The 26,836-nt window shown below is 39.2% G+C and overlaps 1 protein-coding gene across 1 annotated transcript in view; it reads left to right on the top strand.

Moving 5' to 3' along the window:
- LOC113138270 (CUB and sushi domain-containing protein 1) overlaps positions 1 to 26,836 on the top strand; it is a 950,854-nt gene that overhangs the window by 909,766 nt on the left and 14,252 nt on the right. The window contains exons 61-71 of the mRNA XM_033325108.1: positions 1,500 to 1,676; positions 2,200 to 2,379; positions 8,545 to 8,718; positions 8,858 to 8,924; positions 12,667 to 12,773; positions 16,004 to 16,077; positions 16,337 to 16,448; positions 17,859 to 18,038; positions 18,591 to 18,653; positions 18,901 to 19,062; positions 24,960 to 25,072. Coding sequence (XP_033180999.1) covers positions 1,500 to 1,676; positions 2,200 to 2,379; positions 8,545 to 8,718; positions 8,858 to 8,924; positions 12,667 to 12,773; positions 16,004 to 16,077; positions 16,337 to 16,448; positions 17,859 to 18,038; positions 18,591 to 18,653; positions 18,901 to 19,062; positions 24,960 to 25,072 — 1,409 coding nt within the window. The remainder of the gene's footprint in view (positions 1 to 1,499; positions 1,677 to 2,199; positions 2,380 to 8,544; positions 8,719 to 8,857; positions 8,925 to 12,666; positions 12,774 to 16,003; positions 16,078 to 16,336; positions 16,449 to 17,858; positions 18,039 to 18,590; positions 18,654 to 18,900; positions 19,063 to 24,959; positions 25,073 to 26,836) is intronic.

Below are 26,836 nucleotides of genomic sequence, written 5' to 3'. Positions count from 1 at the left end.
GATATTAAATATAGAACACTAACAAGCATAAACCGCACAGACTTAAATGAGAAAAATAAAACAGTAGTCACAAATCCACTTTTGTGTGAAATTATTTATAACAGATAACAGGTACATGTTCTGTTAAGTAATTTTCACCTGCTGATTTTTTATAAAACAGTAAAAGCTAATCTTCAGAACATTACTACTTACATAATGTTTTTTAAGATCACTCAGTGTTAATGAAAATCCATAATGTGATTTTCTTTTATGCAAGCAATCAGTATTTTCAGAATGTATCTCATTTTGGAATAAAATTCCTTACTAGAAGCAGCCTTTTTCTTGCACTACAAGGCACAGGACTCTAAAGTTAAATAATGTCAAGCAGTTGTCCAACGTTGTGGAAAGTGTGTGGTTTAGACTGTCTGAAAACATAGGAAACAGGAAAGTGAGAATCGTAACTTAAGGTTGTAACAGAAGAACTTAGCTTTTAGCTCACGGGAGTAGGGTCCACGTCGTGTATACGTGATCGGACAAGGAGGGAAGTGTGGAGTGTGCTTTTATATGTGGCTGTGGTGATGAGGTGCATGTGATCGTGGTTAGAACACAGGTGAAGCGGATTGTAGTTATTGTCTGAGGAGGGAGCCTGGCCGATCCGTGTAAGTGTCACGGAATGTGTAAGTGTACAGTATACTGAAAAAACACACTTTGCATGATCTGCTCCATATGCACGCTCTGTGACACACGCACTCTTGGACAGAGCTTTTATTGAATCCCATCATTAGGTGTTTAATTGTTAAGGCCATCAGCTGTCATGATCTTATTAGTGAAATGTGCTTTGGTTAGTTGCTAAGCAAACCTAAGATCTGTGAATTACTTTACAAGTTTAGACGTGGGCCGGAGTCCTTCTACATCTGCATTCATTATTCTTAAATTATGAATATGTATTGTCTGTGCTCTCATCACCGAAACTTTGTTCTCTCCAAGATAACTCAGGGAAAATATTGTTAACAAGTACTGACTGATAATTAGCTTTGCAACCTTGCTGCATGTCCAATACGTTCTTACTGTTATTTGTTGTTTGATGGCTTACCATTATAATCTTATGCAAAACACTGTCATAGAAGTATTTGCAGACATCGTATTTTGTTTTTTAAACAAGAGGCAGAACCAAGCAACACCTGTTCTGGAGCATGTTAAGGCTCTGTGTTTTGCTTAGTGGCACTTTGAAAAAGAGCACTGTAGCTGTACTACCAGCCTCCTGCCAGCGTCTAGGACACAAGTGGACTGTATATCTGCCATTTATTGCTGGGACTGAATACAACAACCTTTAGTTACTCAACAGTTCAGCATCGCTGCCTCAAGGACATATTTTATGTTTTTTTCCAGCTGACTCCTGTGATAATCTCATTATTACAGCATTGACCTAATCAACTCTGTGTGATAATAAGACAGTTGTATTCACACTGATATTATCACTATGATTAATCACCACTGTTTAATATTTCCTAATTTTTCAGCTGTATCTTGTGGTAACCCTGGCACTCCAGCACACGGCAGAATTGTCTTCAGTGATGGCATCACCTTTGGCAGCTCGGTGGCTTATGCATGCTGGGAAGGCTTCAAAACATCAGGGCTGACCACCAGACACTGCACAACAAATGGTACATGGACAGGACAGCCCCCTGATTGCACTGGTATGATTTATTGTGTAATGAATGTCATTATTAGTAATAACAGCATGGGTCATTATCATGAAAATCTGCAATAGTTAAATTAGCTGTATGTGCAGTAGCAATAAAGTACTACTGCAAACAATGTCAATGTTGGTTTATGCGATATTATTTTTGGTAAAGGATTCAAGAGAAACAGAAATTGTGCCTGAACTGAGAAGCTGCTGCTGAGCAGATACAGATAATGTTTTGTCTGAGATTTTGGCTTGTACAGTATAGTTTAGCAGAGCCAGAAAAAAATGAGGAAAATGAGAACGTGGGAAGTAAATGAAATGAAGCTGAGGTATGCTTAATGGATGTTAATGGAAGGCAGTGTGTGGAAAATGTAGGGTGAAGTAACAGATTATATTATTAAAAGATAAAAATTTTCCTGCCTGGTGCACTACTATACTACTGCAGACTTGCAAGGACAACATGATCTGACAGATGTACACTGTGCATACAGTATTCATAAATTGCCCAATAAACTTTCCTTCACTTCCTTTAGTGGTCAGTTGTGGTGATCCTGGACCAGTAGCCAATGGGATCTACTTAGGAAGTGAGTTCACCTTCAACCACACAGTGACCTACCGCTGTAACCCTGGTCACCTGATGGAACCACCTGGGAATAGCATTCTGCGCTGCACTAAAGATGGAACCTGGAACCAAACCAAACCCGGCTGTAAAGGTAAGAAACACTTCAATAACTGCTTGCAAAAGACGAACTGAATACCTTCAAATTTTTAAAGTTCATATTTAAAGGTAATTTTAAAAATAATATAGATATATAAATTGCGTAATGAGCGAGAATTTTTTTAAAAACTCATAAAAAATATAAACTAACAGCAAATATTGTTGTACATTAACAGTAACAGTCAATGAAAAATTAAATCAGTATAAATAACAACAGCAAATTAGGCTAAACTGACAGAACAGGACTCCGAAATGGAAAGTATGTAAAGTATGTACTATAAAAATAAATTCAGACAATAGAAGCATGTGTTATAACCATTAAATGAAATTTTGAGAGTTAACACACCATTGCTAATCAATATTTCATCTTCATATATAAATGTATCTTTAATGTTGATCCTTTTTGTGTTTGTCTAAGCAAAGCATTGATTTCAAGAGACTGATTTCACATGTATCTACCAAGATTTAATAATTAAACACCATAAAGAACTTAGAGTAGAAGTGCAGTATTTGTCAATTCTAAATATAGCAGAAATCTTAAATATAATGAAAAGATTTGTTTTATAGAGCTATGCAATTGCAGCAAAAAAGTCCAACAAAAACAAGTGGCGATTTAAATAAGAGCAATAGTGTTTCCATGAAAAATGGCATACTAAGGTAACAGATTATTACTTCAACAGTGCATTAGAAAGAGGCCAAGGGAAGATTAACATTATATTCTTCCTTGCAATAATGGAGTGTTAAATTAGGGTTTATTTCATGTAATGCTTGTTTTTCATAAACGCAAAGGAGAAAATAAAAAAGAATGCATAAAAATGAAACAAACGTTTTACAACAAACCAGATTTAAAGTTTAGTAACAGTAATACTCAACAACAGTAAAAGGCAATGTTTCCTGAGATCTTCCCTGTCGCTTCTTCCCACAAAAAGAAAATCTCCTGCTGGCTCCTGCGGTTACAGAGGCTTTGAACTGAGATGAAAAAAAAAACTGAGAAAGCAGGCAGACAGGCTACTGAGAGGAAACCATAGAGAGATGCAGAGAGGGTGGGAAACTGAGAACTAAAAGCTACTGTAGGTGATAAAAAATAAGACTGGAATAGGAAATTGGGAGGTGAAAATTAGAGGGGAAAAGAGAGAAATATGTGGGAAAAGGCTGCAAGTCCTCAGTGTCTTTTTGTTTTCAGTATCTTTTTGTTCCTTTCTTCCTTCCTTTGCTCCTCACTTTTTACCTCCTCTTTAACTTCTACTACTTTTTGTAGGGAGAGAAAGAAAGAGGGAGAAAGAACTGAAGTGATGAAAATAGGAAGAAAAACAAAATCACACAAAAGACACAAAGGCATGACAATGTAGAGTTTAAGAAAAAATTGGACTTAGAAAAGGAGAGTCAAGTGGGTCAATGAAAAAGTAAAAGGAGAATTTGATCACCTATTAGGAGAAAGCAACACAGAAGCAAGTGAGAGAGACTAAGTGAGTGATGGTCAAAACAAAGAGAGGCAAATCAATACCTGCCCCCAAATCTGTAAGCACACTGTGAGAAAGGGATTAGGTCCATAAAATGAGCTAGCAAGGTGAAATGCACCAAGACAGATGCCTAAAAGAGGAAAAGAGGCAGGGAGAGGTAGCAATATTGTGAGAAGGAGCCTGAGAGAACAATAGAAGAGGATAAAAGAGGACTGGAGGTGGGACAGGGACTGGACGGAAAGGTGGAAGAAGTTGGAAGACAGATAGCAGGCACAGGAAAAATATCTGAAAGAATAGAATATGGAGATGTGAGAGGAAAGAATAAAGGTGAGGAAATAGTAGAGGAGTCAGTGGTTGCAGTAACAAACAGAAGAGCAGAGGTGTGTAAGCAAACAGGAATGAGACCTACTTTGAGTCCTCCAGACTCACATTCATAGTTTTATTCGGAAGCCCATGTGGAATACAGAGTCAGAGCCTCATAGGATATCCAAATACTTAAACATAAACTAAACATTTGCAGACACAAGTGTACTTTGGGCATGAGAGACCTGCAGAAATAATGGCCTGGAATTTCCTGCTAAAGTCTAAGAATATTTTGTTCTATATTAAAACAGTTGGTGTCATGTTTTGTATTAAAATTTAGAGCTGGACCCAAGCTTGCAGTTAAAAGGAGTCTTTATTTACTGAGATAGACAACTTAGAGAGGCTGAGAGTTCTTTTATAGTTCTATAGTCTCTCACATCTTTGCAGCCGTCACCAGGAGTTCAGACACTGGCTGAATGATGTGACCTCAGAGGCTTACGCAGTATAGAAGGAGGTTGCAGGAGTCAGGGAAAAGAGGAGTTCAGGGGATTCAGGAAATCACTGATTTATCTCTCAGAACACAGAAGTCAGGAACAGAAAGAGAGAATCACAGTGAGAAGGTCGCGTGTGACTGATGTAGGAGGATGGGGAAACAGGAGAGAGGTGCCAACCATGGACACTCCGGTAATTGTAGCAGATCACAGGAACCCAGGAGACTTGGGAAACAGGAACCAGGAAAAGACTGCTCGGACCACTGTAGTTATTGGGTGACTGTACGGGAGAAAAGAGAAGAATAAAATTACTTCCAAGGATAACTTTCTCTAGTATAGATCACCAGGATCGCTGGCTAGATGATTGCTACCATCCAAGGTGGAAGTACAATCAGGTGCCTAGGTGTTGTCAAGCGGCATCTTATAAAGGGCTCTCTCTGATGGAGCAGTGTCATTACTGTCACTGTTGCATGTGTGCAGCGCACAAACACACACACAGGGAGATGGGTTAAAGGGGAGGAGATACACAACTCTACAGCCTGGGTGGATTCCTGACAGTTGGAGTTTGATGACATTATTATTTTCAATCCCCATTAACTCCTGACTAGCAAGCAGTTCTTTTTCCTGGAACCACACAGCAAAAAAGTGATTGACATGCTTTAAGAAACTGGGATTTTCCATTAACTTGTGAGCAGGTGTGTATGAGATTTTTGATGACACTAACAACAAGGAAAAAACATTGTAGAATGAAGAAAACTAAGAATGGTAAATGAAACAACCTTTTTTAATCTGGGATGATGACTTTAGGGAGATTCAGTGCTTTTTCAGGACACTTGTGACATACAAATCAGAAGTCAGCTGATTGGTTTGTTGCAAGTACTGTACCTATAGTTGGTCATAATGCACAGTGAAAGAAAAAGAAGAGAAGAGCAAATGCTATATCAAATATTTCAGGATGTGCTTACTGCGATGTATGCTGCATGTTTGTAGTGTTTGTGTGTACATGTCTGTTTAAATGTCTGTATCAGTCTGCCACTATCTGTCTGTGTGTGCTTGTGGGCACTGTATATCATCATAGCAGGGTGAATGGAGTGTGAAACCATCTGTCTGCTGGGTAGATGAGAATTACACTGCCTTTATTAGATGTTTGAAACCATTCTGATGGTATTGTTATCTTAGAAAGATAGGCACACATACACTCATGCATGAACGCACACAGATGTTGATTAGGGTGTTATGAAGCCATATGCAGAGACATCCATATACATAGAAAACATAACTCGTATATACATACAAACATACACACACAAGTGATTCATGTCACCCCTCCCATCAGCGTTCATTATGTCTTATAGTGTACATTGTAAGTCCCTCTTAGTAAGCACTTTTTTACACTGCATACTTTGTGTAGAGATTCTCATTCATCCTGATTAATCTTCATTTGTACTTGGATGATGGAAAACTAACCACCTTCAATAGAAAACAGGTAATGCAAATGTAGCATGTAATCTGCACACACACACTCAACAGATCAGTGCTGAGATTCCAACACAGGAACTTCCTGCTCTAGAGGCAGCAGTGTAAACCACTGAACCTCCATGTTTATGTTTATTGATATTGCATTATCATTAGATGATCTTTAATATTTGTGTGTAGGCGTGCAAGTGGGTATGTGTGTGTGTAGCCAACAACTCATCTGATAGGTAATTAAGAGACAAAATGCAAAGTTACAGGTTCTGTCTGCTCAGTTACTAATCACGTTGTATGTCTGGGTGGAGTTTTTATCCACAAATTCTGAACAAAATTGTGAAAATTCTAGGTATTGGTAAACAAACCTGTAAAGCTTACTTGTATAGATTTAGCATTAGTATTCCTGTGGAGAAAGAGCTGAATTTGTTATCTATACAGTTAATAGATTGAGTTTATAGGTAACAAATCAACAGATTAAGAAGAAGAAGAAATGCTGTATTAATCTCTACGGGGAAATTCAATTGTTACAGCAGCTATTCTAATTTAAAGTTATTAAATTTAACATTATTTTAAATTATATTAGTTAATAGTAATTAATAAAGTAATTAAGTAGTTAACTTGTATGTAGAAAAGTAATAAAGTAATTATTTATTTGGGGGTTTGTGTGTGTGTGTGTGTGTGTGTGTGTGTGTGTGTGTGTGTGTGTGTGCACGCGTGCGTGCGTGCATCTACAGACTGATAGAACATCTTCAGTAGCTTGTTGCACACGCCAAAGGAACAGTCTCTCCTGAGGAAGAACAGTTTGCTCTGTCCTTTCTTGAAGAGTGCATCTGTATTGTTTGACCAGTCCAGTTTGTTGTTAATGTGGACTCCAAGGTATTTGTAGGAGTCCACAATCTCTACTTGCTCTCCAAGGATGGAGACAGGCACTGGGGTCTTCCTGCTCCTCCTAAAGTCCACCACCAGTTCTCTGGTTTTCTTGATATTGAGCTTTAGACAGTTGTTGTTACTCCAATCAACAAAGCTTTTTACCAAGTGTCTGTATTCCTCATCGTCATCATTATTTATGCACCCAATGATTGAAGAGTCATCAGAGAACTTGTGGAGTTGACAGGTTCCTGAGTTGTAGCGGAAGTCTGCGGTGTAGAGTGTAAACAGGAATGGTGCCAGTACAGTTCCTTGGGGTGCACCGGTGCTGCTCATCACCACATCAGATATGCAGCCATCTAAGCGAACAAACTGTGGCCACCCAGTGAAGTAGTCTTTAGCTAGTTCCTTCCTCACCTGTTTTGTGGCAAAGGCTGTGCCTGTATATTGTGTTGATGAGGAGTCAGATGATGAGGGCAGGGGAGGAGGTATTGGAGGTGAGATATACTTCAATGTTGTATGGCTGCTGATAGAGGAGATGGCATCAGTGGACAATGAGGAGGTAGCATTGGCAGAGATGTTGGGTGGAGGGATGTGAAGAGACCCCAAGGCATCAGCTAAGGTGGTGGAGGGAGGAGAGATGGTGTGTGAGGACACTGGGTCAGAGTAAGAAGCAGAGGTGGTGTCAAATCTATTAAAGAACAGGTTAAGTTCATTAGCAAACTTTGAGTCTCCTTCCACAGCAGTGTGTCTCAACATGTGCTCTACTCTGTTTCTATAGAGCTGCTTTGCCTCCCTCAGCTTCCTCTTGAGTTCTTTCTGCACCTCCTGGAGTTCCTCCGTATCTCTTGCCATGAATGCCCTCTTCTTCTTGTTGAGGAGGCCTTTAATGGCCTTAAGTGTATAGTTGTAAGTCAGTGTTTGGTTTCTGTAAAGGTTTTATCTTGGAAACCAGCCCTTCTTTTTTTTTTTAAGCAAAATTGAGATTTTTTTTTGTGGTAACTGTATCTGAATTGTTATTTGGTGCTGATTTATTTATTTTATATGGTACTGGAGATAAAAAGGGTTATTGCCTTACATTATCTGTAGAGATTCTCATTCATCCAAGTTATAGTATATTCAAAGTGCTTAAAGTTAGTAACTGGACTTGCTTAAAGGTCTTCTTCAATTCAAAACTAAACTTTTAGAACTTTGTATTACCTTACTGCCTGGTTTTGTTTTGTTCTGCTACCAAAAGTGTAAAAGCAGTGTCAGTGCTTATAAATAAATAAATATTCACCTACTTGCTGAATCATACATCAACATACCACATATTGCATGGAATGCAAAGTATGACAGAATACATAAACAAATTTAAATACATAAGTACACTCAATTTATAGTCTGTACAGTTATATTTGCAAAATGGGAAATCAACCGGCTGCAAAAAAGCATGTAAATGTAACGTGGACATCAGCACTGAGATTCCACCACAGGACCTTCCTGCCTGTGAGACACTGAACTGCTATGTTGTTCCTATGTTAATATATGTTGCATAGTAGAGAATATATACATCTCTGTGTGTTTCAGTGATCCAGTGTGATACTCCTCCTCAAATACCACATGGAACAGTGGAAGGTGCTGACCATTCATGGGGATCGAGTGTTAGCTACAGTTGTTTCCATGGTTACCAGTTGTCCACTCCTGCTGTGTTAACCTGTGAGGGGAATGGGACGTGGACAGGTGATGTGCCACAGTGTCTGCGTAAGTTAGCTGCCTTAAGTTATATACTGCAAACTGTTGGTTAGATTTAACTGATGCACCTCACTCTTTCCTTTGAAGTGCTGTAATTTTAACAGTTGGTACAGCAGGAGAGTTTACTGACACTGTTTTGTCTTTCAAGCTGTTCTGTGTGGTGATCCTGGATCTCCTGGTGGAGGCTTCAGAGAGGGAAACATCTTTTCATACCAGTCAGTGGTTTGCTTTATTAGTTACTAACTACAGTCTGCTTATACACTTAAGTATTACTTAAAGCTTTTTGAAAAATCTGTGATATCTTAAAACAATATTATATTAATATGTAGTACTAATAATATTGCTGCTAATATAGTTAGACAGTTTATATTTATATTATATTTCTATTGTATTAATTTACTTGTTATAACCTGCCACACCTGCATTTTGCTGCTGTTTACTGGCTGTCATTCTGTCACGCAGAAACCTGTCACCATGCTCTTTTGGTGTCAAAATTCAATCTGAAATTCAAAGTGTCACTGACATCAACGCAGGCCTGCATCTGTTATGACCTGCCCCTACCTTGCCTCTCACTGGCTAACTTAAACTGTAAGCTTGACAAATCAAGGTAACAAGTCCCAGAGCCGTGAGAAGAGGGATGAATCTTTTGGGGCTTTTCCACTAGCACTTCTTGCCTCTACTTGAGTCGATTCAACTCAGTTTTTTGGTTTTTCCATTAGGGGATAGCACCTGGTAGCAGGTACTGTTTTAATACCTCTTCAGCCGAGGTTCCAAGTGAGCCGAGCCGATACTAAAATGTGACGTCAACAGACTGTGGGCCACTGATTTACCAGGGAGTGATGTCATTAATTATAATAATAATAATAATAAAATTCATTTATAGAGCACTTTTCTAAACATATGTTACAAAGTGCTTTACAATAAAAGACATAAAAGAACAACAAAGTCCTAAATACTAAGGAGGATAAAAGGAAGATAAAAGCTCATCCCCATTTAAAGGATATGAGGGAAGGCTTGCCATGCAGTGCTTTAAAAGTTATTAATAAAATCTTAAAATCAATCCTAAAATGTATCGGGAGCCAGTGCAAGGAAGCTAAAGCAGGAGTGATATGGTCAATTCTACTTTTTCCAGTCAAGAGTATTGCAGCTGAGTTCTGGACAACCTAGAGCCGGTTAATTGATTTATGGCACACGCAGGTGAATAGACTATTGCAATAGTCAAGGCATGAAGAAATAAAAGCATGTAAAATCACCTCCGTATCCTTAAATGATAAAATTGAGAGTAATTTGGAGATATTTCTGAGGTGATAAAAACATGTCTGGACAGTCTGTGACATGGCATTCAAAGTTTAGTTTAGAATCAAACCAAACACCAAGATTTTTTGCGGCGGATGTTGGGTTCTGTAAGAAAGGGTCTGTACAGGGCAGGATATGTTTGGTTATATGTTGTGGCCCAATAATAGCTATTTCTGTTGTATTTGAATTAAGCTGCAAGTAGTTTTGAGCCATCCACCTTTTTATCTCAGTGAGACATTCATGTTAATGGTTCAACCTTCCGTGGTCTAAGACATTAAATGAACAGTACAGTTTAGTGTCATCAGCATAACAATGGAAAGCGACACCATATTTATGAATGATAAGTCCTAGCGGGAGCATACAAGGAGAACAGGATCGGTCCCAGCACTGAACCTTGTGGGAGTCCGTACTTTACTGGAGAGAAAGAAGACTTGTAATTATTAACAGAGACACAAAACGATCTACTGGACAGATAAGAAGAGAACCAGTCCAGTGCAGAACCAGTTATTCCCACCCAGTGCTTCAGTCGCTTCAACAAAATGTGGTGATCGATTGTATCAAAAGCAGCACTGAGATCTAGAAGAACAAGAACAGAGCACAGGCCAGCGTCGGACGCCAGCAGGATGTCATTAGTCACCTATAAAAGAGAGGATTTGTCAGTGCTATGATGTTTGCGAAAGCCAGATATTTCATATCAAAAATGTTACAGTTATCTGTGGCTTCGAGTAGGAGAATAGAAACATAGAAATAGAAATATTTTTTCTAAAATCTTTGATTTGAAGGGCAATTTCGAAATTGGTCTGTAATTATCAAGGCAGGAGGTGTTAAGGCCCGGTTTTTTCAAATGTGGTTGCACGCATGCCATTTTAAAATAATCCGGGACAGAGAAGTATTAAAAATGTCAAGAAGAGAAGGGGCAAGCAAATCAATAATAGAACTTAAAAACCTGGTTGGGATAATGTCCACTGGGCTAGAAGAGGGTTTCATGTCTGAGACAATTTGTAGTAATTCCAATAAGGACATAGGAGAAAACCGACTTAAAGTGCTTTCTCTCGGGGTATGGGAAACTTTGATTGGTGAGGCGTTGTGGGTAATAGAAGCTCCAATACATTCAATTTTATCATTAAAATAAATTAAAAATTTCTCACTCCGCATCACTTTCGGCTGGGATGCCGGGAGGGGTTGGGTTAACCAGTTGATCAACAGTCTGAAAAAGAAACCTTGGGTTGTGGCGATGAGTAGTGATCAGATCTGAGAAATATTTAGCTATGGCATTCTTTACCATAATATTGTAGTGCAGTAATGAATCTTTCATAGCTTCATAATGCACCTGAAGCCCGTTTTTCTTCCATCTATGCTCTGCCTTCCTACACTCAGCTTTAATTCTATGAATACTATCATCTAAACAAGGCTGTCCGCTGGTGGCCTTACGAGACATTTTGGCAGTCTTTAGAGGAGCAGCTGCATCTAGAGCAGAGGCACAAATATTATTGAAACAGCTGACGATATCGTTTACATGTGATGTGCAGGACCCAACTTGCATTAACATAGCGAAGGTTCTCGTGAATTTAGCTGCTGACCGGTCGTTAAATAGACGCCGTTTGGATTTTTGGCGTACAATGGTTGGGTGAAGACACATATCAAATAAAACACATTTATGGTCAGAGACGGAATCCTTCAACTCAATGGAGTTTAGAGTCAAAGTCTAACTGAGTCAAAGTGAATATTAATTCAAGTGTGTGACCCAGGTCATGAGTGGGGCCTTTTACGTTTTGAACCAGATTGAAGGATTCAGTTAGACTGATAAACTCATTTGCTAAAGTATTTGTAACATTGAAAGTTAAAGTCTCCAGCAATAATTATTTTATCATATCTAACAACAATTAGAAGAGTCATGAACCATTGTCTGACAATGGTCCTATACAAGAATAAAAAACCTGCCATTTTTAAAAATAGGCAACAGCATCTGTTTGTTTTTCCATTTTTATGTGGTCCTACATATAAAGAACGTCACTGCAGTTTCGTAGAGCCAAGTAGTGCTAAAACTGTGTAATGGAAAAGTGGCATTTTAGCCTTTGTTTACAAAGAGTAATGTAACACTGTGGCTAAGTTGGCCGCAGCAGCTTAGTAGCATTACTGGTTAGCTAGGTAGCTATCTGGTTATCTGCAGACATTACCTACAGTTCTGCTCAGTAAAAAACAACACTGCTAATGCTATATCTGCATGTAACTTTATATCTGAACCTCAGCAAGTTTCCATGCAGTGTGTGTTGAATATGTGCCACTTTAAACAAAGGAGGTGTCACAGTCTTTACTATGAAACCACATCAGGAAGCGTTGTTGGTTCCAGTGAGGAACATTGACTCAATAAAATCTATCTAAAAGTAGATTTCACATCTTTTGGCCCCTGTGTCTAGATGTCAGTTTAAAACACTAGACAGAATAGAAGAATTTTGGTTTGTTTGGAGAAACAAGGAAAAGCTGTAGGGCAAAAGTGAAATGGTTAGATCCGGTGGTGCAGACACTTCTTACACATTACTGTCCTATCGATAACAAAGGGCTACAAGCTGAAGCAGTACTTTGTTATTGCTTATCACTTGTTTTGTTGTTTGTTTTCTCATGTATGTAATAAAACAATAAAACACTTATTTTTCCACATAGGTCGGAGGTCAGGTTCTACTGCTATGCCCCCTACCTGCTGGTGGGCTCTGCTTCCAGAGTTTGTCAAGCTGAGGGGTTTTGGAGTGGCCAACAACCAGCTTGTGTAGGTAATGAAAAGACAAAACACAAATTAATTTTGCCTTCAAATCCAGTGGTTGTATGAAAGTGGTTTTCAAAAATGTGCGCACTGTCATGATGGGTGTGACTCTACAGGAATGAAATAGCAGTACTGATTTTAGCATTAGATTGTAGATGTATATCATACCAATATACCAATATCTGTATATTGCCCCAGACACCAACACAAATTCCTAGTACTGTAAAGTGTTCTTTGCTGTACCTGGCAATAAAATTGATTCTGATATATGATACATGAACTGTTTATAATATAACAGTGTTACAAAGTAATTGCTACAGTTTTTATCTGCTTTATAATAATCTGGGTTGTATATCTAGGATGAGGTTTTATCCACAAATTCTGAACAGAATTGTTATTGGTAGACAAAACTAACTATACACCCGCGGATCGTTTACTTTGTTCCGAATCAGGGGGATAAAAAGATACATTATTGCATTTTTCTTTTGGGTCATTTGTGTTCACAGGGTAACAGTTCCAAGCAGTCCAAAGTTTAGGTGTGTTCAGGTATCAGTATACCAATAGGGTGAACTGAACAGCATCAGTTGTTCGGAAACAGGGAGCGTTTAACCCCAAAGATTTGTTTGGGCATATGTGAACACAATCGCTCTCGGGTGTGGAATAAAACAAGCGGGCCGAGATCGCCAAGATGAGGTGGTACTCATTTGGTCAGAAATCTCTGGACTACTTGGGACTATTACCCTGTTGTTATCACAAGCAATCCAAAAGAACACCCAACTTACTGGTATAGACATTTTAGCATTAGTGCAGATACAGTGGGTACGGAAAGTATTCAGACCCCTTTAAAATTTTCACTCTTTGTGTCATTGCAGCCATTTGCCAAAATCAAAAAAGTTCATTTTATTTCTCATTAATGTACACTCAGCACCCCATCTTGACAGAAAAAAACAGAAATGTAGAAATTTTTGCAAATTTATTAAAAAAGAAAAACTGAAATATCACATGGTCATAAGTATTCAGACCCTGTGCTCAGTATTGAGTAGAAGTACCCTTTTGAGCTAGTACAGCCATGAGTCTTCTTGGGAATGATGCAACAAGTTTTTCACACCTGGATTTGGGGATCCTCTGTCAATCTTCCTTGCAGATCCTCTCCAGTTCTGTCAGGTTGGATGGTGAACGTTGGTGGACAGCCATTTTCAGGTCTCTCCAGAGATGCTCAATTGGGTTTAGGTCAGGGCTCTGGCTGGGCCAGTCAAGAACGGTCACAGAGTTGTTCCGAAGCCACTCCTTTGTTATTTTAGCTGTGTGCTTAGGGTCATTGTCCTGTTGAAAGATGAACCTTCGGCCCAGTCTGAGGTCCTGAGCACTCTGGAAGAGGTTTTCTTCCAAGATATCTCTGTACTTGGCCGCATTCATCTTTCCTTCAATTGCAACCAGTCGTCCTGTCCCTGCAGCTGAAAAACACCCCCACAACATGATGCTCCCACCACCATGTTTCACTGTAGGGATTGTATTGGGCAGGTGATGAGCAGTGCCTGGTTTTCTCCACACACACCGCTTAGAATTAATGCCAAAAAGTTCAATCTTAGTCTCATCAGACCAGAGAATCTTATTTCTCATAGTCTGGGAGTCCTTCATGTGTTTTTTGGCAAACTCTATGCGGGCTTTCATGTGTCTTGCACTGAGGAGAGGCTTCCGTCGGGCCACTCTACCATAAAGCCCCGACTGGTGGAGGGCTGCAGTGATAGTTGACTTTGTGGAACTTTCTCCCATCTCCCTACTGTATCTCTGGAGCTCAGCCACAGTGATCTTTGGGTTCTTCTTTACCTCTCTCACCAAGGCTCTTCTCCCACGATTGCTCAGTTTGGCTGAACGGCCAGGTCTAGGAAGAGTTCTGGTCATCCCAAACTTTTTCCATTTGAGGATTATGGACGCCACTGTGCTCTTAGGAACCTTGAGTGCTGCAGAAATTCTTTTGTAACCTTGGCCAGATCTATGCCTTGCCACAATTTTGTCTCTGAGCTCCTTGGGCAGTTCCTTCGACCCCATGATTCTCATTTGCTCTGACATGCACTGTGAGCTGTAAGGTCTTATATAGACAGGTGTGTGCCTTTCCTAATCGAGTCCAATCAGTTTAATTAAACACAGCTGGACTCCAATGAAGGAGCAGAACCATCTCAAGGAGGATCAGAAGAAATGGACAGCATGTGAGTTAAATATGAGTGTCACTGCAAAGGGTCTGAATACTTATGACCATGTGATATTTCAGTTTTTCTTTTTTAATAAATTTGCAAAAATTTCTACATTTCTGTTTTTTTCTGTCAAGATGGGGTGCTGAGTGTACATTAATGAGAAATAAAATGAACTTTTTTGATTTTGGCAAATGGCTGCAATGACACAAAGAGTGAAAAATTTAAAGGGGTCTGAATACTTTCTGTACCCACTGTAGAGCTGGATTTCATTTTTAATCGTTAGGTTAAATATGTAGTTTTTATGTCAATGTTTCTGTAAAGGTGTTATCTCGAAGCCTTGTAGCAACATCACTACCACACTTTCATGTTATTGACGTCTGCTAAAAATAACTGTATAAAGTCTATTCATAGCAGTACCCACATCCATACTACTTTTTTGCCTTATATTATTGCTGTTGTATCATAATAATAAAAATAATATTTTTCCATACATTTCATAAGTAATTAATGCAAGGGTGGGAGGGCAGAAATAATGAAGAACATTGTCTCAAGTACCTCATTGTATTGTATTTTGCAGTACTAAAACCTAAAATACAATGTTTAATATTTAGAGCAATCTCTTACCAGAAATGGAATATAATATTTATAAATATGTAGTCATTAGTGTGTAATCACTGGAAAATACCAATTGTATTCTGCAATCTCATCACTAGATGCAGTTAAATCTTTCACACTGCACCTTAAAAAGTAGAATTGTAGAAGGATATTATTAATATTTATCTGGGTGTATTACTATTCATTATTTACAGTATGAGTTTAACTTATATATTCTTTATAAATTCATCGAATATGATGCATCATGAGACTGACAGAAAACTAGCAGCTGTACCCTCCAAATCTGAAATAAGGAAAATCATGTAACATAAGTTTTAAAAAATCCAATTATAAATAATTATACAGCGCACTGTATCAGAAAGTCTGTCTGTGATAACATATAACACAATGTTTGTGTGTGCGTGCGTGCGTGCGTGCGTGCGTGCGTGCGTAGACCCAGCCTTTAATAGCTGCCGTGACCCAGGAACTCCAGCTTATGGTATTCCAGTCATGGCCCAGGGGTTTCAGGTGAGAAACATATCAGTTGCCTATAAAAGTGTAAAATCCTTTAAGGTATTTTACATAGTTTTCAGTATCCTTCATCAAAACTGTAAACCATATGTATTTTTACTTTCTAATTTAACCTGCTATTCTAATAGGCTCAGTTTAATAAAATTTTGATTAATGATTTTAACTTTAATTCTAAACTTGATAAGGAGCCATTTATGAAACTTTTACATTGTTAACAATGGTTTAAGAGAATTTTTACTGTGTGATATGTAAATAGGTTGGCAGTAAGATTTCCTTCAAGTGCCGCAAAAACTACCACATTCTTGGTTCAACCACAAGAACGTGCCTAGAAAATCTAACCTGGAGTGGAACTCAACCTGAATGCATAGGTAAGAAATAACTGTCTGTTATTACTATACAGAGTCGTGTACTACAGTTGTTCCATCCTCATCATAGTCATGAAAAGTGTCACTGTTAACTCTGTTTTGTTGTTGCTGTTTATGCTATGTTGTTTCATCTATTTTTTTGCTCTGAGTTATGTTTTATGGAAACTGTCAACTTTTTAGTTTAACCCTCTGGGGTCTGAGGGGGTTTTGGGGGCCGGACAAATTTTGACATGTCCTGACATTTGTGCTTTTTTCAGTGTCTTTTAAACATATTAATGTCTAAAGTCTGATAACACTGTAATCAGCACAAAATTGGCTACAATAATATGTGAGCAGCAAGTTTATACATTATTGTGTTTTTGAGAAAAAAGTGCATGGTTAGTGAAAAACTACAATTTTTTACTCACTGAAATAAGACCATAAAACACAAACAGGACATTGGTTCACAAGACTTTGGAGACCTGCATGTTGTAGGCTAAAGTGTTTACTTCAGAGTGCTGTGAATGTCATCTTGTTCACACATTCACAGTAAACAATACACTGATTTAAATTTTCTAAGACACTTTTTGTCCAGAAAGGCCATATGCAAGAGGGTGTGTCTGAGGATGAATAGTCATGTGATTTACCTGAGAACACAAAAGACGCACTGAACGTCCAGACAAAGACGCGCATAATGAGCCTTTCAGTCAATGTAGATGGGACGGATTAGTGCAGCACAATATAAAACAATGAGGAGCCAAACGATCCTCATTTGAGTTAAAATCAGTGTTTTTACTCTGAGGACAAGCTAAACTATTTGTCTCTGTGTGGAATACAAGAAGCGCTTCTTCACGTCCGTGATGCGCCATCATCCAAACGCGCAGAAAAAGTGAGTAAATTCTATGATGAAGTTTGATGTTTTATGTCATTTCTCGGGGGTGTGCACATATTTACCTGATTCACCTGAGATTATTTACATGTGAACAGTGGACAGTGTACAAGGTGGGACCGCATTACCTGTAATGAGGTGAGACAGGAAAAAACGGACTTCTCCTTACATTCATACGGATTAAATAAAAAGTGATGATTTGTTTTCGACTTGAATTGTTTCACTTAAAAGAAAACATTTCAAGCTTTCTAGCCATATAATTCTTATTTTTATGAGCCAAGTATTCGCTGAGATTCTGGTTGTTTTATTTACGCATCTGTGAAGAGAAATGGCAGGCCACTGAGGCCACTAAAAGTAGACCCTTTACAGATTTGAATGATATACTTCTTTTATCTGTACGACCAGAATTGACGGAGTAATTTAAGTTTGTTTCCGCCTTATCAGGAAAAGATGCGTCAAAACGCGCCGGCGCGTGCGTCGACCCCAGAGGGTTAAAGCATGAATATCAGTGTTAACTCTTATTTTCTCTTTCTCCTATTATCTAGCCCATTCATGCAGACAACCAGAGACCCCCAACAATGTTGATGTTCGATCTATGGACCTGCCAACCTTGGGATATACGCTGATCTACACGTGTCAACACAGTTTCTATCTAGCTGGTGGTTCAGAGCACAGAACCTGCAAAAGTGATGGGAGATGGTCAGGAAAACCCCCGCTCTGTAAAGGTATTCAGATCCTATCTGTAAAATGCACTGCTTGTATCAGACGGCATGATGTTGGGCCTGAAATTTAAACAAGATTATAAATACATTATCACCCTGATATTATTGCTGTGTTCTCATAAATCAGCCAGAAGTTTACAATGAATGCTGAGGCGATGTTTTTTTTTTTTTGTTTGTTTTTTTCAATCTATCAGATACTTGTGGGCCTATCTAGTCTCAAAGACAAAGGGTTGATGGCCATGAATTCACTGATGTATGGCAACAAAACAATAAGCTTTATAACCAGAAAAGAAATAAACTGCCATCTGTCTTTTGTCTTTTGGATCATTTTTGTCTGTGAGATCTTTAAGTGAAATGTCAACATAATGGGTAGAGTATAATTTTCTACATTATTAAATGGTTTTCTTAGCCTTAGTTTTCTCTATCCTGTCACATGTCCACATGTCCCAAGATGGACTATCTTGTACATTTGACAGTACATGACAGTACATTTGGAAAGCCTTAACTATCAAGGAAGCTAAACTACTGTAAAATTTATCCTACTTTATGTTTCAGTTGGAGTGAAAGTCAATCCCAAAGGTAGAGGAGAATCAGATGTCCAGAAGAACAAAATTCGTGGTATGCAGAATAAACATCTACAGCACATACATAATACATTGCAGTAAATGCACTTCAGATCATTTACTGCTCAGATCACTGCAGATTTACTGCAGATCATTTACTGATATATTAAAGATACAGATTACATGCTTGGTTTGCATCTAGTTTTTACAGCATTTCAAACAGAATTTATTGGAATCTTTTTTTAGTCATTTCAATATTTAACACTTTAAATGTAGTTTTTGTGTCTTTATCTCTGTTGCAGTTCCAGTGGATGTGTTCTCGCCAAACTCTGAGTGGAGTGGCTTTTACGAGCATCTAGGGAAGAGACAGGCCACCACAGTTACAGTTATTGGGTTCAATGCTACCAGCGGCAGAGTTAATATCACATTACTGGAGACCAGTGGAGTGTCAATTAGACTGTCAGGTAAAGGAATAGCAGGAAACTAAATAAATGTAAATTAAATGTAAACTCGACTATAATTTTCCACCTCACTCTGAACATATTAAGCCTGTTGAACTGCAAAGAAATGTAACACCAATTTTGTTTTCAGTCAAGCAAAATCACATACCAAATGTTAAAGATCTGGGACCTTTTACTAGAATCTGGATTTTATTTTGAATATTCCTTTTACTTTACAGAAAATGTAATATCTTCCTATAAATGACTAGACTTTTATAGTGAAAGTCCGAACATGGCCTGCTGGGAGATGACATCATGGCTGACATGTAAAACAGCCACAGAGTAAATTGCTTTGTGAGCTGTTGCTATGGTGACCTAAGCCCAGAGTGGGAGGTGGGGGGGTACTGAGAATGGTCACCATGTGTAACAGCAGTGGACATTAGGCAGCCAATCGTTCTTAAGTACCAACCACAGACAGCTGTTGTTCCGCTATTGCTTTGTGAGCTGTTGCTATGGTGACCTAAGCCCAGAGTGGGTGGGTACTGAGAATGGTGACCATGTGAAACAGCAGTGGACATTAGGCAGCCAGTCATTCTTAATTACCAACCACAGACAGCTGTTGTTCTGCTACGGCTTCGTGAGCTGTTGCTATGGTGACCTAAGCCCAGAGTGGGGGGGTACATTTAAAACAGTCACTTGCTGCAAGTAGCTGACAATGGTCACCATGTGTAATAGCAGTGGACATTAGGCAGCCAGTCATTCTTAATTACCAACCACAGACAGCTGCTATGCTGCTATTGCTTTGTGAGCTGTTGCTATGGTGACCTAAGCCTAGAGTGGGAAGGGGAGTGACACAGCACTTTACACACGCAGATTGGAGAAACTGAGAAAACTTCACCTCACAAAATGGAGGACTACAGAAAAACTATAAGTGCTTTCAATATAATTCTTTCACTAACAGTGCCAGGAGGCTTCAACAAAGAGACTGATCCACTTTTTGTGAAGATATTCCAAAAAAATGAAGGATTGGTGGCGAGTTAGAAACAGCCTTCATTTGTGTTTCTCACCAGAAATGGTAGAGCTCTTTATAATGGGAGTGAATGAGAGATTGAGCAGTCACTCTCTGTCTGTTTGGCCACGTGGTGGAAAAACCGTAGGTCCTGTCAAAATGAGAACAGCATTGCCTGAAAGAAGACAAAAATCTCTACTACTTTGAGAAAATGGTGTATGAAGAGTCAAAATTGTGGCCATGTCGGCGAGTTAGAGAGAAAAATTTTCCATAAACTTAACAGCTTCTCCCACTCTAGCGATGATGTCACCACTCTAGCTGTGAACATTCCGCTCCCATAGAAACCAATGTAAAATTCAGAAAATTCCTAAAAAAAACCATAAAACTTAAACTGCGATTAAAGACAAACCATAATAGATATCAAAAAGCTGCATACAAGACTTATAGCTTGCTGCTTTGCACAGCAATCCCAACAATGAACTGCTGGTTAACAAAACTATCACTATCAATAGTTCAGCTTGATACTTGGGCCATATCAAATTATTACATTTTAAACCTGTGATATTTCTTTTACACCAGCTTGTCATGGTAAAGCAACACTTTCCATGTTGGCACTATAGTTAGTGCGAATGCTGATTCAGCATACACACTATTGTTGTTGGGATTGCTGTGTAAACAGCAAGCCCAAGATATGTTCTTTGTTTTTTCTCTTTATTAGAGTTTTTGGGTCACTATCTAGTCCAAACCGTTTGACATAGAAACGTCATTCAAACACTGTCGCGTTCACCTCGATGAGGAGAGGATTGCTTCTACTTTTTTCAGCGATATACAGTGGGTACGGAAAGTATTCAGACCCCTTTAAATTTTTCACTCTTTGTGTCATTGCAGCCATTTGCCAAAATCAAAAAAGTTCATTTTATTTCTCATTAATGTACACTAAGCACCCCATCTTCACAGAAAAAAACAGAAATGTTAAAATTTCTGCAAATTTATTAAAAAAGAAAAACTGAAATATCACATGGTCATAAGTATTCAGACCCTTTGCAGTGACACTCATATTTAACTCACATGCTGTCCATTTCTTTTGATCGTCCTTGAGATGGTTCTGCTCCTTCATTGGAGTCCAGCTGTGTTTAATTAAACTGATTGGACTTGATTAGGAAAGGCACACACAGACCCGTCTATATAAGACCTTACAGCTCACAGTGCATGTCAGAGCAAATGAGAATCATGAGGTTGAAGGAACTGCCCAAGGAGCTCAGAGACAGAATTGTGGCAAGTCACAGATCTGGCCAAGGTTACAAAAGAATTTCTGCAGCACTCAAGGTTCCTAAGAGCCCAGTGGCCTCCATAATCCTCAAATGGAAAAAGTTTGAGACGACCAGAACTCTTCCTAGACCTGGCCGTCCAGCCAAACTGAGCAATCATGGGAGAAGAGCCTTGGTGAGAGAGGTAAAGAAGAACCCAAAGATCACTGTGGCTGAGCTCCAGAGATACAGTAGGGAGATGGGAGAAAGTTCCACAAAGTCAACTATCACTGCAGCCCTCCACCAGTCGGGGCTTTATGGTAGAGTGGCCCGACGGAAGCCTCTCCTCAGTGCAAGACACATGAAAGCCTGCATAGAGTTTGCCAAAAAACACATGAAGGACTCCCAGACTATGAGAAATAAGATTCTCTGGTCTGATGAGACCAAGATTGAACTTTTTGGTGTTAATTCTAAGTGGTATGTGTGGAGAAAACCAGGCACTGCTCATCCCCTGCCCAATACAATCCCTACAGTGAAACATGGTGGTGGGAGCGTCATGTTGTGGGGGTGTTTTTCAGCTGCAGGGACAGGACGACTGGTTGCAATTGAAGGAAAGATGAATGCGGCCAAGTACAGAGATATTCTGGAAGAAAACCTCTTCCAGAGTGCTCAGGACCTCAGACTGGGCCGAAGGTTCACCTTTCAACAGGATAATGACCCTAAGCACACAGCTAAAATAACAAAGGAGTGGCTTCGGAACAACTCTGTGACCGTTCCTGACTGGCCCAGCCAGAGCCCTGACCTAAACCCAATTGAGCATCTCTGGAGAGACCTGAAAATGGCTGTCCACCAACGTTCACCATCCAACCTGACAGAACTGGAGAGGATCTGCAAGGAAGAATGGCAGAGGATCCCCAAATCCAGGTGTGAAAAACTTGTTGCATCATTCCCAAGAAGACTCATGGCTGTACTAGCTCAAAAGGGTGCTTCTACTCAATACTGAGCACAGGGTCTGAATACTTATGACCATGTGATATTTCAGTTTTTCTTTTTTAATAAATTTGCAAAAATTTCTACATTTCTGTTTTTTTCTGTCAAGATGGGGTGCTGAGTGTAAATTAATGAGAAATAAAATGAACTTTTTTGATTTTGGCAAATGGCTGCAATGACACAAAGAGTGAAAAATTTAAAGGGGTCTGAATACTTTCTGTACCCACTGTATTTTATATTTTCCGAGATATTCCAGGTTTTGTCAGAATTTTTCCCATAGAAATGAATGGAGAGAATGTTAAAATCCCCTTCAACTTTGTCCTCTTTCAGCTTTAACTGTGTCAGCATACTTTCAGCTAGAAACACCATTCGACCTTTAAACGAATCAGAAGGCATTTATCTATAAGTCTTGCATTCAGCTTTTTGATATCTTTTACGGTTTTTCTTTAATCACAGTTTACGTTTTATGGTTTTTTTAGGCTTTCTCTGAATTTTACATTGGTGTGTATGGGAGAGAGCTTTTGCTTTTCAGCTTTTTTCAAATTTTTTCTCTTTTCTTCTCTTCTTGTGCCAACTTTCAGCTATATAAACAATTTATATATCAAAGTAGTAGAGATTTGTGTCTTCTTTCAGGTAATGTAGTTCTCATTTTGATAGGACCTACGGTTTTTCCACCAGGTGGCCAAACCCACAGAGTGTGACTGCTCTCTTTCATTCACTCCCATTATAAAAGAAGTGCAGGAATTCTGGTGAAAAACACAAATGAAGCCTGTTTCTAATTCTGCTGAAGCCTCCTGGCACTGTTGGTGAAATAATTATTTTGATAGGCGCTGTGTCACTGTCACTCACCCTCCCACTCTGGGCTTAGTCACCATAGCAACAGCTCACAAAGCAATAGCAGGACAACAGCTGCCTGTGGTTGGTAATTAGACTGACTGGCTGCCTAATGCCCACTGCTGTTACACATGGAGACTATTCTCAGTGTAAGCCATGTTGTCTTTTCCAAGGACGATGTGACAACACTTTCACAATAAAAGTCTGCAGTTATTTACAGGAAGTGAGTGCACCTTTCTGAAGTATAGTGAGTATTCAAAATGTGAGTGCACCACAGCATGCTGCACTTTCATAATAAAAGCCGTTGTTCTGGATTCTTTCAAAATAAAATCCATGAAATAATAAAATAAGCTTAAAAGGGACTTTGGCTACTGGCATACAGCTTTAGACACTGACTTAGGATGTTTTTAATGTCAGCCATGGTGTCTTCTCCCAGGAGGCCATGTCTGACCTTTCACATTAAAAGACTACAGTAAGAAGTTATTACATGTTTGTAAAGTATAATGAATATTGAAAATAAAGTTAGGATTGTAATCTGTGATCACATGAGTCTCCTGCAACACTCTCTTTTTCCAAAATAAAAGCCTTTTTTTAGCATTCTTTCAACATAAAAGTCCTGAAACAGCAAGGTGACATTAAAATAGACTTTTGGCATACAGCTTTAGGCACCAACTGAGGCCATTTTAAATGTCTCTTTCTGTGATATTTCCACCCTTTTCAGCAATGTTGTATAGTTTTTTAGCTAAACAAGTTAAGCTTCCAACTCCAGGTTTACATTTCAGCTTCCAGGATTCTTCAGTATTTTATTTCAGCCTTCAGCTTATTCAGCAATGCATTTCAGCCATTTTCAGCATTGTTGGGCAGCTTCATTCAGCTTTCAGCATTCACACGCATCTTCCACAGGAAATGCAATTTTCTAGTTTACTAGAAAACTTTTACTAAAAACATGTATCTTAAGGGTAAATTACAGATTTTCCACAGTAATGTGTAAGGTGCTTGGTGAAGTCAATAGAGTATGATAATTCAAAATGTTAGTGTGTCTTTTCTGTGTTTGTCACTCTACCTGTCTGTCTTTCTGCTTACCATCCTGTCTGTTCTGTTTGTTTGTCAACTTTACTTGGTACATTTGCCTCAGTGTCTTTCTTGTTTTCCTGCCAAGTGCCAAACAATTTAGATGTAATCCTTGCTCTTAGTCATTTTTCATCCGTGTCGGGCACAAATGAAATTATTTGTATCTTTAACATCAATTCAATTCAATTCAATTTTATTTGTATAGCGCCAAATCACAATACAAATCATCTCAAGGCACTTTACAAAAACTAAAACTAAAAACCCAACAATTCCCTTATGAGCAAGCACTTGGCGACAGTGGAGAGGAAAAAACTCCCTTTAACGGAAGAAAAAAAAACCTCCAGCAGAACCGGGCTCAGTTTGGGCGGCCATCTGCCTCGACCGGTTGGGGTGAGTGGATAGAGCAGAGAGAAAAGAACAGCAACAATAAACAACAAATAGACACTGCAAGTTGGTGGGGCCAGTAACTGCACATCAGCGATAAACAGCTCCAGGACCAGGGACACCTGCAGAAGGTACAGAGAGAGAGAGAGAGAGAGAGAGAGCACAAGGTTAGTAACATTCAATGGTGGAATATACATGAGGTGGGAGGAGAGAAGAGAGAGGAGGGGAAGGGAAGGGGGGGGGGGGGGGGGGGGTTAGGGTAGGGGAGCTCAGTGCACCGATGGTCCTCGGGCAGTCTAGGCCTATAGCAGCATAACTAACTAAGGGATGGTTCAGGGTTGCCTGAAGCCAGCCCTAACATCAGTGCTCTGCCTCTATTTATCTAGGTACCTATAAGTCAGAGGAAAACCAGTTGCTGTTGAAAGTCTACCAGGTGAAGGGTCCAACAGAGCATTACTACAGCAAGTTTAAAAATGACAACTGGGCTATGGATGGCTATGTAAGTCAAACACCCTTTTATACCTCCATGTCACACATTTTGTTATAAACACATTTTTACACACATTTATTGATATCAGAATTATAATCATATTAATGTGAATATTTTTGGACAACAAAATGCTGGAAGCAGTCATGCAAGAAAGCTACAGTGTATTGAAATTCCAGACAAATCATGAGTCACATTATGCAAAGCATATTTTGAAATACAATGAAGTCTAATTAACATTCATTAACATCAAACAGTGGAATGATGTGGTTTACCAGGCAGCTTTTGTTTCCAGCTCTGTAAGGTCTAACGTATTGCATAAAATTATCACTAATAAGTTCTTAAACGACATCAGATTAAATACAAGTACATACTATGCATTTGTTACTACACACTTTGAAAATGCTTTAATATCATTACTATAAAGGTTAAGTCTATCACTGGAATAAAACATAGTATCCCTGATATGTACACTCATTTCTAGATGTAAAAAGATGCAAAATTGCCATTGTACTGTATAAAGTTAACCTTGTTAGCAGTTATGTAAAATTATAACAAAATGTCTATAAATCTCACTATACTGCTCACTATAGAGTAGAGATGAGTATCTGTCGTGCAGGCAGTAGTAAATATAGTGCATCTGGAAAGTATTCACAGCACTTCACATTTTTCACATTGTGTTATGTTACAGACTTATTTCAAAATGATTGATTAAATTGATTATTTTCCATTAGTGTGGGCACACGATTTTATGCCCGATTTGCTCCCTCCAGTGATCATGGGGGCATGGCCCAATTCCAAGTTTGTCGCAACCGATTATCTGTTTAAAGAATCCTTCAGTGTGTGGTGTCAACACGATTATTTTACTTCTTCTGATTGGGTCAGAGCCTCGATCAGGAATCATAAATATCAAACATGTTTGATATTTATGATTCCTGGTCGGGCCTGCTCCAACGGAATGCCCCCAATAGCCAATGAGAGCGAGCAGTCTGAAAAACGTCACCAAACAAATGTCGTATACCTTAACATCTCACAAACATCATAGCAAATCAAAACAAAACCAGCACCAAAAGTCACATTTCAGACATGTTTGTTGAATTGTGCCAACAATACCAGTGTGTTCTTAAAGTATTGTGCATGACATAATGTTACTACAACAAGGCCGACAATAAAAAGGCGTGCGTCACGATGTCACATTTGATCCCGCGAGTGTTTGTGAAATCTCGTATCCGTGGAATCCATAACTACAATCGGCAAGGGTGTGGTCTCCCAGTCTGGTTGAATCCTCTAGTGTGTGCAGTCCAAAGATTGTAATATTAAAAATTGGCCGAAACTGTCCTTCCTGTGGTCTCCAACGTTTTTAAAATCGTCTAGTTTCTGCCCAGCCTTACTGTACTGTACTGCCTTTCAGCTGGAGTCCGCAGCTTCCGGCCCAGCATGAATAGAGCAGGTGTGCATGATATGGAGTCCTGCACTGCAGACCTGTAGGCCAACATGACAAGAGGAAGATGCATGTCCCAATCATGCTGATGTTCTGCAGTGAGACTAGCGAGCTGTTTGGCCACCGTTCTGTTAAAACGCTCAACCAGTCCATCACTCTGAGGATGTAATCGAGTAGTCCGTGTCTTTTGCATCCCCATGCGCTTGTACATAGCAGAGAACAAAGCAGACTCAGTTTCTTCCCTGGTTGCTGTGGATGACCTCAGCTGCTCCAAACCTGGAAAACATGCTCTCCACCAGGGTGTCTGCAACAGTCTCTGCTTTGTGTGCGGTGCA

The sequence above is a fragment of the Mastacembelus armatus genome, chromosome 3 (assembly GCF_900324485.2).
Source record: "Mastacembelus armatus chromosome 3, fMasArm1.2, whole genome shotgun sequence".
Classification (NCBI taxonomy): domain Eukaryota; kingdom Metazoa; phylum Chordata; class Actinopteri; order Synbranchiformes; family Mastacembelidae; genus Mastacembelus; species Mastacembelus armatus.
Note: the sequence above shows the minus strand (reverse complement) of the source record. Positions and strands in the feature narration are given on the sequence as shown.